The 20,362-nt window shown below is 46.2% G+C and overlaps 1 protein-coding gene across 1 annotated transcript in view; it reads right to left on the bottom strand.

Moving 5' to 3' along the window:
- cadm1a (cell adhesion molecule 1a) overlaps positions 1 to 20,362 on the bottom strand; it is a 386,715-nt gene that overhangs the window by 83,889 nt on the left and 282,464 nt on the right. The window contains exons 3-5 of the mRNA XM_041952413.1: positions 11,871 to 12,023; positions 11,359 to 11,496; positions 2,304 to 2,462 (exon numbers count right to left, since the gene is read on the bottom strand). Of these exons, the coding sequence (XP_041808347.1) occupies positions 2,304 to 2,462; positions 11,359 to 11,496; positions 11,871 to 12,023 (450 nt within the window). The remainder of the gene's footprint in view (positions 1 to 2,303; positions 2,463 to 11,358; positions 11,497 to 11,870; positions 12,024 to 20,362) is intronic.

Genomic DNA, 20,362 nt, shown 5'->3' with positions numbered 1-20,362 from the left:
CTCCAGAGGTGGTGTTAAACTGTGGAGCAGGGAGATCAGAGAGAAGGTGGAGGCCAGCGGCAGCCATGCCTGTTTGTTGCCCATTACAGTATGCAGAGAGCATGACGCAGCGTGAGGCGCTGAGCCGGGCGGTCCGTGCGAGCCCCGTTATCAGAGGCCAACAAAATGCCACGCTGCCTCTGCAGATGAGCCGATCTCCTCTGCTCCCCTCCCGGGAAAGGTCACACAGCTGCAGAAGAGTTATTTCTTCCACAGGCCAGAGACATGAGGTTACATAAAATACATACATTTGATCACTTTGAATCAATAAAGAGATCTCAAACTCTACATTACAAAGACCCGGCCTTTTAATTACACGTCACACGGCTGGGGAGTTAATGTAGCTCTGTCCCTAATGTCGTGGGAAAGCCTGTGATCTCCTACCTTTCATTACAGGCCTGTCTGCGATGCTTAGTAATCGCTTCTTACTGCAACTGAAAGCAGCAGAAACAATAATAAAACATCACCTCTGACCTCCATTAAGGCTGAATTTAGTTTCTCGTTTTTGGTTCGTGAGGAACTTTGCTGCTTCCAGCTCTGTGAACATGCAGCTCCACTCTGACTCCCACATCTCACAGCTTCGCAGAGAACAACGTGAGAATGACGATGACGACACGCCGCACACGCTCACACTACTGAGCTGGAACAACAGGAAAACACGTGCAGTGCTTCAGTTCCTGCGTTTTGGGAGTTTTTTTACCTTCTGCACAAACTCACTCAGTATAATCTGCACATCTGCAAACTCTGCTTCTAATCGAGCGTTTGGCGTTCGGTCTGTTTTTGGTGTTTTACATTTGACATTTAGATTAGATTTAGATATTCTTGTTTGTGCAATACTTGTTCATTACTACTGTTTACTATTTTACTATTTTATTATTATAATTATGTATATAATCTTTTTACTGCTCGCTATTTTGATATTTTATGATATATAGTTTGTTCTTTTCATTTTACTCTTCACTCTTTAAACAGAACAGTAGCTCTCTTTCACTTTCAGTCCTATAAACTGAAGTACCTGAGCACCTTTTCAGGTTTCTGTGCAGTGAATCAAAGAATCACAGACGCTGGTGAGACTGCTCACTTCGTCTTCTGTTCTGTTCATTGAGAGATCAGCAGCGCAGAGCAAGCTGTTCATCTGCAAACATCCATTAGGACACAGGTTGATGACCACTAAAGGCTAATCCTGGTACAGAATCACGCAGTCTTTACCCTCCTGGAGTTGTCTACACCTGGTCCGAACACGGTTCTGCTGAGTTAGGATCCGAAACATCCTGGCAGCAGGAACAGAAATGTGACGAGCGGCAGTCTATCAGACAACATGCGTGTGCAGTAAACCTCCAAACTTCTTGACTTTCTTCAACTTTTAAACCCAAACTGCAGCGATTTCACATATTTATGAGTCTGTGCTGGACTGCAAAGCTTCAAATATGGATGCTGCTGCAAAGAAGCTACAAACTGTAAAACATGGACGCTTCACACACATGTTCAGCACAGAAGATCATCACAATCAGCTCGGTTTGAAGGTGGACGACCGAGATGGGGGTCACCAATTCAGCATCTGACCAAATGTGAAATATGGTCACAGTCTGCCTTCTGTTCCTGAGCGACGCTGCTGAATAATGGACAGAAGAATGTTCCTGCACAACATTATGACGTCACATCGAAACCTCTTAGATATAAAATGGCATCATCCATCATTTTATGTGAGATTTTGCCTTTGACCTTCGACCTCTGACCACCAAATTCTAATCAGTTCATCCTTGAGTTCAGGTGAATGTTTGGGCCAAATCAAAGGTGTTCCTGAGACATCGTCTTCATGAGATTGAGAAAGAAAACCTGAAAGCATGATGCCAGCGTGGAGGCATAAAAAGGCCAAAGATGAGACAAAAGTCTCCTGATACTCTACATGAGTTTATTTCTCTGGATGTTCATAAATGACACCACTTCCTTCTGCTGACCAGGCCATGCACCAGAGTTTCAGAGGCGAGAAAATATGAGAAATTTATGTCATTTAATTAGTGGAGATGGAACATTGGACTCTATTGCCGTCCAATTTCCCCCTTTTATTCATCATAACCTGTTCATGGAGATGGTTTCCCTTCAGTGACACAGCCAAACATGTCACACAGCAAAGCTTTAGTTCGGAAAAAGGATCAAATTTATGCCATTTAATTAGCGGGGATGGAACATGCTTCTCTGTGCAGTTAAACTGATGAGACACTTGCATAATGCAGCTTCAATACTGACTGAGCAGGAGTACTTACACTGCACCTCCAGGTATTTCTGTGCCTGGAAGTCCTTGACTGCGGGGTGGTCGACGATGCAAACCACAGGCACGCCATCATCCTCCTTGCTGACGGTGAACGTCAGCCGGCTGGTCACCGTGTACATCTTGTCGTAGGTCAGCTCAACTTTGGGCTTACCTGTGAGAAACATCGCAGACAGACAGAGTTAAACGCAGAGACACAGGTGCATTTTGGATTTCACTTCAAATATGAATGAGCTTCACACAGAAAGTCCATAAAATTCACTTCATGCACTTGTTCTGACCTGTCTCAGGTAAAGAACAGAATTCCTGAGCGAGAAGTGGCACAAGCTGAATGATGGAGAAACCGGACTGTCGGTTCCAGTCCAGACTTTCAGCGACAGTCACAGATTATGTTGAGCAGAAACCAAAAGAGCCTCCGCAGAACATCTGACTCGAAACTCTCAGCCCTCAGGCCCTCAGGTGTGAACATAACTGCTTCCTTACAATGACGGAAGTGCAGCCGACCAGGCCGGCTCAGTGTGTCAGCAGAGAGACTCCTTTCTTCATGCTTAGCCTTCTGCAAACACAACCCAGACCTCAAACTTGGAAACTGAAACCTCAACCAGTTCTCAACCAAATATGAGGAATAACTGAGGTCTAAAAAAAAGGAGGCCGTTCTACAAACATTACAATTCATCTCTACGGGTCCACCGGTCATCCATCGCCACTTATCCTTTGCAAGGTTTCAGGGGTTCAGAGCTCATCCCGGCTCACACTAGGTGACACGATGCATTCTGAACAGGGTGCACAGACAGACAACCATTCACACCTGCAGGCAATCTACAGTCTCCAGTTAAGCCGACATGTGTGTCTTTGGACTGTACGTGGAGTACGTGGAGAAACATGCATGGAAGTGTGCAGCACCCTGCCTCCTGTGAGGCAGCAGTACCTTCCACTGCACCACCACTCTTCCTTTTTCCTACAGTCCCTTAGATCTGATCCATAAAGTCTAATTTAAGAAGTCTGACCCGAGGCGAGAGGCTGAGGTCAAAGGTCGGCTTAAACTAAACACAGCATGTTCTCTTAGTCATTTAGCTGGTTGGTTGGTTTCCTGCTCAGGGATCAGCTGATTCAGTTTGTTTTCCACACATAATATAAAGAAGGAGCTCGACTGGTTTCAGCTGGTTATACAAAGAAAACCTGAATAAAGTCGACGTGCTTCTACCCCGAAAATCTTTTTAGAAAATATCACCAAAAGGGTTGTGATGAAACTCTATTTCATGCATCCTTGGTTCCTCTAGGAACACTTTGTGAACAGCTTGTTTTGTTGGAGGGTCAGCCCGCTAAGTTTTACAAAGCTGAAACCTTTGGACTCAAGGCTGCCAGAAAAAAATGCTTTAAAATGTTAAGGCCTGACAAAGACAGCCATTGTTTGGCTGCGAGTATAATGGCTTTCTTCCACTGACCTTGCAAAATATGTAGAGTGGAAGCAAAGAGGGTGTCCTTGAGGATGGTCAGAGAAGGGGAATCAGCTAACAATTGGCTGCTGTCGGGAGCTACAGTGCGACTGTGAATCACTCATTAGGCTTTATGAAGCCAGATTTATTGTGTGGCCACCTTTAGCACAGCACTGCCAGATCTGAAGCCTGCAGAGTAACCCTCCTCTGATTAGTGGCTGCTCTGTAATATCACACAGACAATATGTTCTCAAAAGCAATGAAGAGAGCACCTCATCACAGTCATACAAAATAAGAGGGATGGCTGCAGACGGCAGCACGGCGGAGCCGCAAAGAGAGATTGATTATTTTTATCCCGCTGTCCTACTTCCTAACAGTCTGCTGCACAAGTGTGTTTGTGTCCCATCAATAAAACAAATACTGGAAGCAAAAAAGTGAAAGAGCCCGCCCAGAGAAGTGCTGGTGCAGGAGAAAACCTGTCTTAATACGGAGAGTTGCACACATCAGTTCATGTTTTAGCTATAAAATATGCACTAAGTGCACATTCGACACACTCCTGCACTGCAGCTCAGCGTCACCGTGGCGACAGCTGTCTCTTTGGATGCTGGGAAAGCAAACCTGTGTGATGTGGCTGCTGTAAAGGAACAGGTTGTCATGAATAAACACCACTAGAGGCTTCAGATTCATGAAAGCGCCTGAAAGGGGAACCTGAAGGGGTCTGCTCAAATCAAAATGTCTTTCGAGATGCATGAAACGGCGAAGAGAAGAGACGTCTTCATTTACGTTACGAGTTTCTGGCTCTCTCGCTTTACATCTGAGGAGTTCATTGTAAAATGAAAATACTTATCTACACAAGCTAAGTGTGGATGGGTTTGAAATCTGTACAAAGACGAGTAGATGTGTGAAAATAATGTGTAATTACCACAAATGAGCCAGTGAACCTCATCTTAATCCTCCTCAACCATTTGTCATTACAAAGAAAGCACTGAACTGTGGCTTTATGTGCAGGAAGCATTTAACTGCTTTACAACATGTTACTGCAGGTTTCCAAACATGAAGCAGTACGACGACACGTTCTAGCTCTATCATGACACTGCAGAAACGGCACTTTGTGTCCGGTCATGGAAAGGCTTGTATCTTCACCTCACCGTCCGTTTCTGCTGCGAGCTGTAAAGCAGCAGAGCTGAAGGGTGTCCATCCCTTCAGCAGGACAGAGGACACAGCAGCCTCATACGATGGACATTGACAGCAGTCCATCGAATGTTGTCTGTTCAGGTTCAGACTACATACCGTCGAAAACACGCGCGCTGGTTGTTCTGTTCTGGAGGCGTCACGCTGCGTCAGGAAAGTCGACATGCGTCAACACTACAAAAACCAATTTAAGCTCATTCTCTTGGCGGGTTTGCACATCCGGACTACTGCACCTTGACTACTTCTTCTGTGTGCTGCAGGCGTCACACAGTATGTGTACTCATGTAAGTCAATGTGTGCTAGCCTTTAGCCTCGCATGCGGCTAGTTTTCCTGATCCTTCGAGCTCCCTGCAGCTTTAGGTCGGCTTCCTCAGCACGCTACATGTCCGCTGTGTTCCGGAGAAACGTCTTGAAAAGTAAGCCTTGTTTCGGCAGGTGAGGAGAAGCCGCGCTGCTGTCACACTTGGGGGGTGGTGGCCCTGACTTCATTAGCGGTCACCTGTAGCAAAGAAGGTTTGAACTCGCCACGAGGAGACAAGATATTTTGGAGACTGAAAGAAACGTCAGAGAAAAGTGAGATTGTCTGACAGCCCATCATGATCTTTGAACACCTTTTAAACTCAACATGCACATCCAGGAGCGGGCCGGCCGACTGGCCCCACAGAGAGGGAGGGGCTGGGTTACAGGCCGCGAGCCTTCCACTGGAGATTACAGGTTTAGGTTAGCGTAGCATCGTAACACCTGCTAACCAGAAAGTGACAAAGCGGCATTACTGCGCGCCCTCAGAAAAAGGTGGCAAAAGGTGGTGACTGCTCGCCGGGCTAGCTCACAAACTGATGTAGCTGCCGTGCTAACCATTAACATTATAGCCAGGGACATGCTAACACAAGTCACAGCGGGTCTGCAGTCTGCGTGGTTTGCAGACTGTCTGTTAGCAAAGCTAGATATTTATTTTTATAACCGTCTCTACTGTAGAGTAGTTCACCTGCAGGCAGAGGAGGGTTCTTCAAGGTGTTTGAGCTCATGGCTTCACCAAAGCTGGCCCAAACCTCCAACAACGGAGATACGGCTGCAGCCAGAGCAGAACAACGATACCGGATTAATACATTTCCCCCCAGTGATACCGGGGCTCCAGCTGCTTTCAAGCAGGTGACAATTATGACTTTAACAAGAAAAGCCCTTAAAAAGTGAAGCGAGTATTGAAGATGAATTAGCGATAGCTCTCTGTTTGAAAACGTCATGCTTTATTAAGCGCTGAGAATATTCTGAGAGACGAAGTTTGGAGAGGCGCCAGCGGAGATAAATGTCACCGAACGGCAGCGAAAGGTCAAATGAAAGCTGAAGAGGCGCTTTGAGTGTTTTGTAAATCCTAACATGCAAACTCAGCTGGTCCTCTCTCGCCGCGCCTCCTCTTCCTCTCACTTCCTTAACTGTTACCGTTTAACCACATTTTTGCGGAGCAGGAAGGGAGTCGTGTCTAGTCAGATAAAATATATGTCTTTCCACTTCAATCGCTTTACTTTGCCCAAAATATTCTTTTATCCATCTGCAGTGTTCCTGCTGGGGGAGAGCAGGGTAATTGAAATCACCCTATGGTTGTCTTATAAGACTTCAGGCTAATGGCTGCTCTGGTCCCCGTCAGTCAATGGAGTGCCCTACCTGGTCGCTTTTCCTTTTTCTCTTCCTTCGTCTTAAAGAACAGAAAGGCGTGACCTGCTCTGCTCGATCCTGCACCGCCACAACTCCCTGTCTTCACGACTCTCGCTGCAGTCTGAGCTTATAACTGGAGACTTCAGCTCGTTAATAAATTGCCAAACAAGGAGGAAAGAGTGAAAGGGAAGAAGGAGATAACAGTGAGATGATAAGTCTGTGCACATGAGGAGAGATGGTTGGATTTACATTGGCAAGCGCGACAATCGCAACCTTTAAATGATATTTAAGAGAGCCTGATTATCCCTTAAGGTAATTAAGTTAAATTCTGGGGACTTTTAATTAGAAATAAGTCCGTCAGGCAGGGAGCCACAGCCAGAGGCAGTTAAAGTAATTCTGCCCAAGTGTCAGGACTCTGGCACCCTGAGCCATTCTTTCTCTTTCCATCTCTTTGTCTTCAGCAGAGCAACACCAGGTTTCCTCTTCACAAGGCTGCTGCAGTGTCAACCGAATAAACTGTGGAGTCACTTGACACAGTTTACCAAAGAGCAAGCATTTCAATGGCGGCTAACTAGCACAGCATGGCCAACAAAAGTGATATTGTTATCATGCCAACAGTGGTGTCACTTCAGTTGAACTTGCAAAAAAAAAAAAAAAAATCCTGTGTATGTAAAATGAAAAAGGTGGATTTTATAAGTGGGCCCGCCATTGTTTTAGGCTATCTCAGCGAGCAGCACCTTCTCACCTGTGGCGAAAATGGATAAAAGCAAATGGCCCGCTCCAAATGTTGTGTTGTGACAGGTGAGCCTTTAAGTACCACTGAGTATTGTGTTACGGCAAAAAAAAAAACTGCATCCATCAATTGTAGAACTTCAAAGAGAGCCGAGCTGCTTCTGTAAATAGCAAACCATTCAGCAAGTGAGAGAAAGCAGCATGGGCGTGGGGGCTGGGGGGGGGGGCATTTATCGTCATGCAAATCACTTGTTCTGCCATTCCATAACACGAGCAAATGAGCGCCATGTGAGAGCGCAGTTAAAGTGGGGTGAGTGCTCGGTAAAGGAGAGAAATATTCCAAAAAGCAAATAAAGTCTCAGCACAGTGAGAAATAAAAACTCCCTGAATGGAGGTGATTCAGTGTGGAGACACTGGCGAGATCCAGAGATCCAGAGATCCACTGATCCACTGATGGGTGGAAACACACTTCATCGATCAAAGCTCTGGAATCACCTGTTAAATTTTTGTTTTTTTCTGCTTTCCCCGCCCCATCTTCTCGCTCTCCCAATAGGAAGAGATCCAGGAAGAGGAAGTTTAGATAAGGTGGGGGTGTGGCCAGCTGGAGTCTCTCTGTGGGACCATGCGGCCTGTTCAGGTGAGTTTGCGTCGTAAGATACAGAGTTGGCTTGTGTTTTGTTTTGTTCCTGTTTTGTTTGCTTCTTGAAGGAAATGTTAGAAGAGGCTGTTAAATCTGGTCTGCTGGATTAGGCCTCCACCTTCAGCACCCTCTAAACTTTCTACCCCCTACCTGAACAAGGGTCTGTATCCAATCCCTACTTTCATCTTTGACTCTACCTCTTTACTTTCTACCCCCTACCCGAACCAGGGTTTGTATTCCCACCCTGCTTTTATTGGTGCAGTTGGTGAGAGGCAGGGGTAGATGATGGTAGTGCGGCAATCGGCAGTTACATGTAGCATCTAGGCCTGTGGTAGCATTGTAGCAGCTAACAATAGCTAAAGCGGTGGTAGTATGATAGTATCTTAGCAGTTAGCATTGGCAGCTAGCAGTTAACATTAACAGTATAGGTGAATCTAGCTGTATTGTCCTCTTCTGTTCCCCTAGCAGGTAGCGGTTAGCATTTAGTATTAGTATTAGCTAAATGGTAGCATCGGAACTGTATTGTCTTCTTCTGTTCTTCTTAGCGGTTAGCATTAGCATTAGCATTAGCTAAATGGTAGCATCGGAACTGTATTGTCTTCTTCTGTTCTTCTTAGCAGTTAGCATTAGCATTAGCTAAATGGTAGCATCGGGACTGGCCACTACCTGGAGCATCTCTGGGTCAGTTGAACGTGGCAGTGCTGTTTGGATTGTGTAGGAGCAGTGTGAACTGGCACTAGGGGGGGTGACTCTGGGACGCCGGAGTTCACCGCCTAGCCTCCTGGAGGTGTAGTGGGACTAAGTAGGCGAAACACCGTTGAAGGGAGGTTTCCACCTGATGACCCCCAGAGACGTGTTAGGAATCACTGCTCTTTGGCAGGTATAGAGGCAGATTAGAGCTCCAAGGTTCTTCACTGAGAATGAATCCTCTTTTTGAGCACAAGTATCTTGTGTTTAAATTAACTAAATTTTCTTGATTGACATGAGAACACATCCGGGAACATCGGGCAGACCTTTCGGACATCTGACTGGACTGAATTAAGCTTTTGTGGAAAGCCATTCCAAACTACTGAACAGTGATGTGTAACATATGAAATCAGGTTTCTGCCTGGTTTTGACATGAGCATGAGAGAAATGGTCCGGGGACAGGATAATAGCTGTGGTCCATCCTGGTGGAGTAAAGCCGGGCTCAGACTACACGAGTTTCTGGCCACAGATCCAGTGTTAAACCTCCCGGACTGACTCATCTGGGCCGATCCGATCATCTCAAACATGTTTGATATTTAGGACTAAAAATCCGGATGATTCTGTCAGAATAGCCAAAGAGAGAGACAAGTCTACAGCTGACGGTGTTGCTAAGCAACAGTAAACATTCTAGCTCCCGCGGCTAATGTTAATTAGCTGACCGATATCAAACCTGAGCTCCAGGCTGAAGAAAGACGACGTGTTTCCATTCAGACCCGTTCAGCCCCCTGCCTTGTTTTTCCCACTGCACCATGATCTCAGTCACGTCCTGCAGCGTGTGTGAGGCATCATTACTTCTCAACACTGCAGCGTGTGCATGTTGGAGATGAGAGAGAAGAACGTGTTTGTCCTTACATGTAATGATGCAACCTGGTTTCAAAATCGAACTGCAGGAGTCTGAGCCTGGTTTAGATCTGAAACTAGAACTGAACAAAGACATTGAGCTCTACAGTTCTAGAATAAGTCCCTTTCTACAGACCGGTTCAGATTCACTGTGTAGCTTCCTGTAATGACACAGTCGCTACCTGGCACTTGTCGACATTAAAACAGTGACTTGTCAATAAAGATTGGACTAAACGTCAACGATCAGTCTTATGAAATGTTAACCGCTCGTTGTGAGCCAATCACTGACCTTGGCACATTGGAACTTTGTCAGATTTGATCACTAAGGGTGCAAAGTGCTGCAGTGCAGAGGTGATCTGCTCAGGGCCTTCTACACAGCTTCTGATTAGGACCTTTGTTTCAAAGTCTTTACAAAGCTTGCTGTCTGGGCTCTGAGGTGGAGCTGCCTGGCAGGAGGCCTGTTCACCCCTGAGCTCCGCTCAGACTTCTAAAGCTCAGCTACCTTTGATGAAGGCATGAAAGTTGTCATGGTGCCAAAAGGCTCTGGCCACCACTGCACATCCACATCGTTCTAATGGAAACTATTCAAAGTCGCAGCAGAGCTCCATTTAAAAAGCAACAGTATTGATGCAAGCGCTAAATACGGAGAGTCTGCAAAGGACGAAAGAAAGGCTGGAGAAATGGTTCATTTCTTTCCACGGCAGACGGCCTGACAAGATGCAAACGTGCACACGAAAGCTTGGCTTAAGCAACACTGAGAAGTAGAATGAACGTACAGAAAAGATTTAGGAAACAATGAGAATTACAGCAGCAGTGACAAAGTACGATAAATAAAGGATTTTTCACTATGTTTTCATTCAGTGACAAACTTCACAGCTGATTATAGTTATATAAAAATAATTCACGGTGATCTTTTAGAGCTAAAACAACGTTTTTTCAGTCGGATTGCTCAGCACGTCGTGTGTGAGCTGTCATGTGGTGGCTTCACCTGTCGGCTCCACCTTCCCTCTGAGGAGCAGCAGCACCGGTGAGGTGGACTGAGCAGAAGCTCGGCCGGGCCATCGAGCTCCAGCCGCCTCTGGTTCCACCTGCCGGGCGCCGCTTTGCTGCTGTGTGACATCACACCGTTTGGCTTCCACCTGGATGCATCGCGACATTTTAAGCAAGAGTTCTCGAGTTACTCGACTGGCACTCCAAACTGGACTAGCCTCAACAAGTCAGCTGTTTTTAAACTAAGTCTTAGTCCTGAGATCAAAAGTCTGTAGTCACATAACTTCTTCCTTCTTATGTAAAATCTGGACATTTTAGTCTCGTCTTCGTCAAAGGAGACTCTGATCATTCGTCAGTCAATGTGATGATTTGTTTAATTTTGTCTCCTTTTCATTCAGAATCTAAATAAACAGTCATTTAGTTTTCTCACATTTTGATTTTCCCCAAAAACTTGAATCTTGCCAATGCTGAGATTTGTCATTTGAAGAAGGATTCTCGTTAAGAACGTGTCATTGAGTTCACAGGTGGGGGATTTAAAGGCACAGTACACGGCTGTCATGCATGTTTCCGTGTGCTGGCGAAGCGAGGGGAACGGCGGGTGCAGCAGCTCTCATGCTGCTCCTTTCTCTCTGGTTCATGAACACAGTGTGTTTGTGTCACGCAGGTATTTTTGTACAGGTAACTCGAAATCACGGACGGACCAGTGGATATCTGTGAAAGGAGCTTTGATCCTCTGCTCTACCACAAAGTGCCTCATTATGCAGAGAGAGGAAACGTCTTGATTGATGGTCGCGGTTTTCTCCGTGTGTGCGGCGCCGACCTACCTGGGAGCTCTTTGTCTCCCTTCATCCATCTGATGGCGGCGGCGGGCTTGCTGCTCATGGCGGTGCAGGTCATCTCTGTCTCGTTGCCCTCGCTCAGGACCTCATCTCGAGCCTCGATGATGGGGTTACCGGGAGGAACTGCGACAGCACACACAAACAAAACTCTGTAAAGCACATAAACAAACGCAACTGTGTGACCTGAGCGTGCACGGTGTATCCATGTGCTCACACACAGTGAAACTATGACACGTTTACAACACTGCAGCTTTGTGTGTGTGTTTGCAGCTCTATCCATACAACCTGTCCACAGTATATTAGCTTGTTTGGACGTGCACATGTGAAATACATGACTCTCCTGCAGCTCTCACAGCGAGCTGTTGCTCATCACGTGAATGCACACTGTTCTCCACAGTCTAAATGTTGATGAACAGGCTCGACCTCCCTGCTTCTAATAACATCGGGTGTTTGCGTGCATCTGAATGCGTGTGTGTGTGTGTGCTTTGCTGTTGTACTTAGCACAGTGATGTCGGCGTAGGCTTCCTGCGGGGGGTCTGTGTAGAGCTGACAAACATATCGACCCTCGTCTGACAGCGAGACGTTAGACAGCGACACCCGCAGCTCGTTGTCTGAGAAGTTCACCAGCTGAAAGCGAGAGTCTTTCAGTGCTGAAGGAAAAAAAAAACACACACACACACACACACACACACAATATGTTCAGAATTTATGCGGCATATTCACACATGCATACATGCACATAAAGTCTGATAACACTGGGACATCAAATGCAGAATAAATCCATACACACAGTAATCCTTGCTTGTAATTCATACTGACTCTTTGCAGGATTTGGAGGCGTTTTTATGTACGATCCCTCAACTTTAGGGCGCCAAATATAAACCACAAATCGAGAATCATCACGCATCAACAGCTGGATTGGTGACTGACACCCAAACCCAAAATCCATCCAGCAGCAGCTTCCTTTGGGTGTAGGTGTGATCGTGTAAAAAATTAATTACGGACAAAGATGCTGCTATTCATGTTTTGCCTGAAGTGCATCATGATTTCCGGCGTGCTTCAAAGAATTTTCCAAACAAAAAACCAAAAAACTACCTCAATCTAATTAGTCAGCAGCCAATCACAGCGCAAAGTGATGTAACACCGCGTGCAGCGCCGGAAAGAAAAGGAGAGGAAATCAAAGCACGGGGCTTTATTCTGTGATAACTCTGTTCAGACGAGGACGCAGCGGCTCGGTGCAGAGACAACATGCTTTGCATGAGCGGGACCCTCGCTGTCCTGTAGTCGGCCTACAGAGCAGCTGATGACAAATCCATAAAACCTGCCTCTTCCTCATCTGTAGCCTCTCTCATCTCGCCTCACCTTGATTGCCCACCTACCTAAGCGCGCTCTATCAGCTGTAATGTAGAATGACAGCATGTGGTAAAGATGAAAGCCAACCCGTCTCCGTCCCCCTTTGATGTGCTGATAAATTCTGCTCTGACTGACAGCGACTCCAGGCTCTTTGCACTCTGCACTCTCTCCGTATAGATCTGTGTGCTCGTCCTCCAGCGCTGCTTTTTTTCTTACAGCTCAAGGCATTAAACATGGAAACTTCTGACACCGAACACCCCCCCCCCCAAAAAAAAACAGACATACAGTAAATAGATAGAGAAACCGCCGGGCTTCATTATGACTTCACAGATGATGAACAGAAGGAAGACGCGGCCACACGGTACCCGAGATGAGAGATAGACGCAGACTGATGCAAACGGGGGGAGCTCGAGCACGCCGGCGAGAATACTAATCACCACAATTGATTTTGTGCATCATTAAACAAGAACATCAGACACATTTGAAGTGATACCAGGCTGACTGGAGATGAGGCATTTTGTCACACGTTACGGAAAGAGATGTGGAAAACAATCTGCATCTACATTTCAGACACACGACAGAGTGCTGCCGCCACCTTCCCACTCCTCCGTTTCTTTGATTATCCTGCCAGAAAAGGTGTGCTCACACCAGGCCAAGCAACAAACACCGAAGGAGCACAGACGCACCGGGAAAAGCTGGGACGCTCCTCACATTCACCCAGAAACTTAAATGGCTGGTTTCTAGTGGTGCAGCTATTATTTTCTTTTACCTGAGAACAATGAAGCGCTTATTGTGGCACATGAATAATATGCCCCTAATTAGTGTAGCTCATTCAAAAGCCTTGTTAGCCCTCATTAAAATGAGAGGTCAGACTTTAATCCTAATGATTTAATTGAATTAAATGTTCCCAGATTCAGACAAACCAATGCTGCAGTGCACAGACATGTTTTCAGAGGTGAAATACTGTCATGACACAGATAAATGCGGCAGATGGGTCGAAGGGCATCGTGGAAAACGGCGTCCGATGGTTAAAAGGCAGCGTCAGCAGTGTAGGTGTCTCAAACATACAGTGCAGATAGGAGATATGTTGGTGTTTCTGTTCTTACGACAGAAACAGGCTCTGCTCCAAGTAGAATTTTTAGTTTTTAAACCGTCTGTTCAATCCGAGGCTCGTAGGACAACATGTTATCTAACCATGTCCCACATTCATAATGCTGGTCTGTATCAGCTAGATCTTCATCAAAGGCAAGTGTGAGGACATTAAAGGTCTGTGCTCTTGTGAAATTCATTCATTTTGTCCTTTAGGCGTCTGGAACGAGCTTTAAATCAATGAAAGTGGTGTGAAGGTCACCAGAAGCAGACTGTAACCCGGAGACGTCCCGGCGTCACAGACACACTGGACAACGGTGTTTCACCTCTTCTCTGGTCAAATATTCAGAAAGCTGCTGAGTGAGGTCGAGGTCTGGTGAATCCAGAGCTAGAGCCGCGTGAGCCAGCACGACTTTAAAGAAGAGACGGACTGCGGCTGGAAAGTTTGACCGAGGAAATGGTTCGGAAAGTACAACCGTTCCATTACGGCTGCAGGTTGTCCGTCACCTTCGCTCTGCAGATTTACCTGTAGAGCTTCTGTGTTTGTTTGGCTCTGCATCCTGGGTAAAGATGCTTCTCCATCTCGCAGACGTTAGCTCGGTCCGCACATGCCCTGATCAGTTTAGGTCTGCCTGGCTTTGCTTTGAAGGAAAATTACTTGGTTTGAGAGTTTCTTTCCAGTCGGCATCACGTTGCACTCTCAGAAAACATCATATTAGCTGCTGCAGAGTTTCAGCGGTCAGGGGAGGATTCCGGCCCTCGAGTGTTTCACTCGGCTCTTTACTGTTTGATTCAAAGAGGAAAAATCATCCTAACGCCCGCCGTTATCTGCTCAGTAGTTAGTGAACTCATTTTATTGTCAAGGCGGATGGTTGAAACAGTTAACGGGATGTTTTTGGTGTCAACTGAAGAAACGCTGATTTAACACGTCTGGAAGTTGACTATATTAACCTGTACAGGTGCGCTGGATTCATCCACACTTGTTGCCACGTTCTGTCAGTTTTTCACGGATGTAGTTTAGTGTCATTCACAAAAACATCCTAACAAGTCGTCTGTGCGAGCAGCTTTTTGTGACCCATGTTCACATTTAATGTTGGGTGGCGACCTCTAGTGGCTGTGGTAATTACGACGGCAGCAAAGGAGGAAGTCCGTTGATGCAGTATAAAGAGTGAAAGCGAAAGTCCGCGTTTACTTGCTTAAACTTCTATAATGTACTTAAGTTACGTGATGTATGTAACAATAACATACTTATTTTAACCCAAACCTTTATCTTTTCCTAAATCTCGCCAAGTAGTGTCCAAACCCAAACAAACGGCGACCACGTTCACCGCATGGGGACGAGAGTCCAGTCTGACGGAGGTCCGCTACGCCTGTTTCTGGTACCCTCCAGTGCTCATATACGTCATTTGTTACGAGGATGTGCTGCATGCTTGCTCTGTAAGACGATGCTGCCGTGAAAACGGTGAAAACACCTGTCAGTCGTCACAACTGCAGACCTGCTGACCGAATCAGAGACGATGGTTGTTGGTTGGTTGATTCAGAGCTCTGCAGCCAGAATACAATCATTTCAGAAGACAAGAACAAAAAAAGTGTCTTCAGCCGATGAATAAACCTTCCATCAACTTGCAGAATGAAATCTGTGAAATATCCTGCTCTTTGTTACAAACAGGACAAAACTAACAAACTCACGGCATGTACTGGGGAGCATCCATCAATATTTGAATGAAATATTTGGTGTGTCAACAATTTGACAAAATCCTCGCCAATCAGATATAATCCATTTCACAAAAGCGTTTCTCAGAGATCTCTTAATCCTCTTACGCATCACTTCTAAATAAGGCATTGTGGCATAAGCAGGAGCTGAATGCATAAACACTTTCTAACGCACGCCGAAAAGAGACGCTGAGGCGCCGAGGACTCTGGGACAACGGCGCTGGGAGCTGAGAGACGCGAGGACAGGTGATGAAGAACGGCATGGTTCACACAGCGGGGCGGAACAGCGGTACATTTCAGAAAAAAAGAGAAGGTGAGCCGGACAACACGGCGGACTGTTCTTTCATTGGTGCGTCAGAGCTCCTCTTTGTGGACCAAAAAAGAAAGCGACCTTTAGCTTCGTGCTCCTTTCGCCCTGTTCTTCTTCTGTTGTTCTCTCGTATCTGATAGCGTGAGAAGGACATCACAGATGTCTGACAAAGGTAACTGATAGTCTGTCCAAACCGTAAGAGGCAGTAAACGATCTGATCTGTCAGTTTTTACAGCTGATGGTGATGAAGCTCATTTAAAAGCAGTGATAAGACGGTACTGAACCGTCCTGAAGTTCAGCCGCAGAGACGTGAGGGAGCTGACGAAGAGGAAGTCCAGCCTTCCTCCCTCTATTCAAGTCAGAGAGCGGAGTCGCTGCCGTGCTGATTACTGCTGATAAACAGCACGCCGGCTCTAATGAGCCCCGTTGTTGCACTCCATGCTTTTATTCTTATAATAGCGTGAATGTGCACCAGTCTTCACGCCAAACAGGAAAACCAGGAAAAGGTCCAACAGAGGAAAACAAGTTTAGCGTCAACATGACGCGCCCGAGCAGAACAATGTGGAATATTAGCACAGTGGATTTATGGGTAGATGGATGAAAGGTGTCTTACAGGATGTGTCTGAGCCAAACTGAGCAGGTATCTTCCTCTTTGAGGATCCACAGGCCACGTTAACGGCGGCGGGGGAGGGGGGGGTTCGTCCTGACAGCTGCACGGACAGTGGGCGTGTAAACATGAAGATTTACTGAAGATCGGAACATTTGAGCCTCTCCTGTGATGTCCTGCAACCGAGCTGGACCGAGAGCTTTCCAAAGCACACACACGCACGCACGCACGCACGCACGCACGCACACACACACACACACACACACACACACACACACGCCTTCGCAGCGGCCACGCCAGGCGGTGGCCTGCTCATCAGGGACAACTTGAGATTTAGCGTTTTACTCAAGGCCACTTCACCGTGTAGCCAGGAGGAGCTGCGCATCATAACGTCTCGCGGTCGTAATTGGCTCGACCGACAGAGGTCAGCTCTCAGGAAAACGTCGTAAAGCACGACGCGTTTTAAGCGTTTGACAAAATGACGAATGGTGTTGAAGCTTTATGCTTTCTGGCGAGTCTGCTCGCAGCAGATTCCTCCCAGCGTGACGCCTTTCAGAGGAAAGAAAGACAAAAAAGCTGAAAACATGTAGCTGCTGATTCATGATTAGCTGCCATTTGTTGCTCATTAACCAGAAAAAATGGTCACTTTTTTTCCATTGTCATAGAAAAACATCATCCACATAAATATACTGCGGCTCTTTGAAGCCTTTCAGCGTCATTTCCTGTCTTCCTGCCTCAGTTCTGGACTGAAAACAGGAAAACCAGGCTGTGCAAACACGTTATGTTATGATCCATTAAGCTGCTGTGATCTCACATTTGAAATGTAGCTGACAGCGAAGGTAAAATCAGAGTGGATGAGTCTTGTGGCGAAAATTGAGATCAATACACCCGCTAATGGCTCTTTCTCCCCTTCTTCACCTCTGCTGAGTGCATGATTTTAATTCATCTTGCTTTTTCTTTTCCCCTCCTCGATTCATCCTCGTTCTTTCTCCGCATTTCATTTGAATAGTTTTTTTCTTCCCGCAGCTCGAGGATGACTCCCATCCAGAGAGCGCAGGAGATGATGAGTGCGCCTCGCCTAAGTGGCTGCAATCAATTGTGATTAGTGGCTGCCGCTACTTTCAGAGAGGAGCACATCAAAGTTTTATTATTGGGTGTCAGAGTGGGTGAGACGGGGTGGGGCGGGGGTAATTACATTCTTACAACCAACCTCCTCCCCGCTCGAGGTGGAGTCCAGGCTTCCAAATCGCCGCCGCCGTCACCGTCTAACTCCTGAGCATCGGGCATTCAGCAGCCGTTCAGGCTCAGCTGATCGAGGAGCTTCCTGTACTCAGCAGCATATTTATAAGCTGCTCTGTTCCCCGAGAGTCCCTTTTCAGCTCGGTGACATTATCAATCATATTATCTTTCTCTGGAAACATTTCTTCAAATGTTGATATTCCACATTGTGTATATTTATATACTTCCCATTTCCAATATACTCACTCACATCCTAATTGTTTTAGATGCATCCAATTATTATCCGCTGCGCCTGTCGGCTTCCCCCGGGGGCGTTGTTTTAAATCTAATCTTATCTAATTCAATTTCGTCTTGTTTACAACCTTTGGTGGTTTTTATTACGCTGCGCTTGATGAGAAATTTTCTTTTAAACAAAAACACACCTTCATCAGTTTGGCCTCAAAACACACATCCAGTGATTTCACTGTTCTGTCTGTGAAGTGATGTGTTCACATGTTGCTCCCGCGAGCTGTCGCCTTCTGCATTAAAGCTCCGTTCGACTGGATTTCTGAAACTAACATGAACCGAACGACTCACGTTTACCAGCAGCTCATGTTGCTTTTAGCCTCTTTTAGCTCATTGTTTCACGTGTGCTGGTCGGCGACCCGAACGCGATACGACGATGATGCGTCTGTTTTCACGAGGCTTCTGACCTCAAGTGACCAAACAGGCTGTAAATCCAACAAGATGTTTCTCATATTAAAGAATCAAAGACAACTTCTCCGTCTCAGCCAGCCAGTTCAGGACGGACCCCCCCCAACACAAGAAACTCACTAACACTTCATGGCCAGACTATAGACAAAGACAAGACTATGAGCGAAATATCAATGACTTAAAGCAAACAGAAAACGTAGGAGGAAGAAACAAATGACGGTGAAGGACCTTGAACTTAACTGACAAAACTACAGAAACAAAATCACTCCTGAAAACTCAGGGGAAATAGGGGGGATATGCACTATGAAGAGTCACAAAAGAAACAGTGATTACTACAATAATAAACAGAAAATCGGCTATCAAGCGAAAACTTACGAAACAAAACTAGGCTATGGAAAATACAATAAACGGAAACTCACTCAGGACATGACACAGACATGAACAAGCAAAGGGATAACACAGACTTGAACAGAGACACGAACATGAACTAAGAAAACTCTACGATGAACACATACACGAAACACGACTCGGACAGAACAAAGGAATCACTACAACAAACACTCACGAGGCTAGGACTATAACTGAAGCTGAAATCTTGGCAGTGGCTGTGGCTATAACTATGATTAAAACTAAAGAATACGACAAGGTAACATAAGGGCAAGGTAACGCAGATAACACTAAAGAACACGCTTACTTAAACTGTTTGAACGACAAGAGACGACGACAAAACTAGAAACAAACTTACATGGAACACGACGCGGACATGACAAAGCAATCACACGACAAACACTTACTATGGGAGCTAAGGCAAGGACAAAGACTGTGGCTGTGACTGAGGCAGACGGCAAGGGGACAAGACAATGAGGTAGCACTGACAACGACCCGACAAAGACTGGGGGAAAGACACAGACTTAAATACACGAGGGAGGAACAATAATGACACACAGGTGGAACACATCAGACAATCACATGGGAGGGAAAACACAGGAAGTAAAGCAACACAATGACACATAACAAGAGCCTTCAAAATAAAACAGGAAGTAACAAAAACCAGGCAAAGACATAATGGGAAACAGAGCACGGGTCATGACAGAAGATGGTTTAACAGTGACTCCTCGTTAAGAATCGCGGTCACACGCAAAAACAGAAAGAGCCAGCAGACCTGCTCTCATGCTTTGCTTTGAGTGCTGACAGGAAGGCCGACGTGCGGTGTTCTTCCTGGCTGGGGTGGAGAGCACAACATTTTTGATTGCCAGCGATACGCAGCGAGACACTGCTGCCTACTCGTGCTTCCACATTCATCCTGATTGTGTAAGAAATCCACCATGAGAGCTCGGCCCCCCTTCAGCGTGGCGGTCTTTGAGACCGTCACGATTCAAATTTTTTGAGGAATAAGTCCAATCGAGCTCCTCGTGCGGAAGTGTTTTAACAGATTTTCTTCGCCCTCCGAGCTGCCTCATTAGGCTGTTTCCACACGGAGCCTTTCGCCCCGAACCTCGCCGGCCTTCAGCAGACGGATCACCCACCGCCACAGAAGCTGCAGCTCTTCCCCTCCTCCACAGAACTCTTTTTATACGAGTCACCATGTAGGTGTGTATTCAAAGACAAAGACTTTGCTTTAGTGAATGATATCAGAGCTTTGCGCCTGTGCTCTCATGAATAACCGAGGATAAGGAGGCCCAAAGTGTTCCCGAAGCAGAAGAGATATGAGACCTGTTTACAGCCTCTAGTGTGAACGCTGCAGTTTTAATAAATGCTTCATCAGTCTTATTTATTTAACCGCTTTACCCATGTGACAAAGGTCCCCATCACTATCCTCCAACACCAGTCACCTGTCCCTGCATCCTTCCCCCGCTTTAAAAAGCATTCAGACGTTCACAGGTGGCTGGAAGAAGCTGGAGAGTATGATCAGATCTCAGTCAGATGGACACTGGAGACACATTTTAAAGGATAACTTTGGTTTTTTCCAACCTGGACCTTATTTG

Source organism: Chelmon rostratus, chromosome 14, assembly GCF_017976325.1.
Source record: "Chelmon rostratus isolate fCheRos1 chromosome 14, fCheRos1.pri, whole genome shotgun sequence".
Taxonomy (NCBI): Eukaryota; Metazoa; Chordata; class Actinopteri; order Chaetodontiformes; family Chaetodontidae; genus Chelmon; species Chelmon rostratus.
Note: the sequence above shows the minus strand (reverse complement) of the source record. Positions and strands in the feature narration are given on the sequence as shown.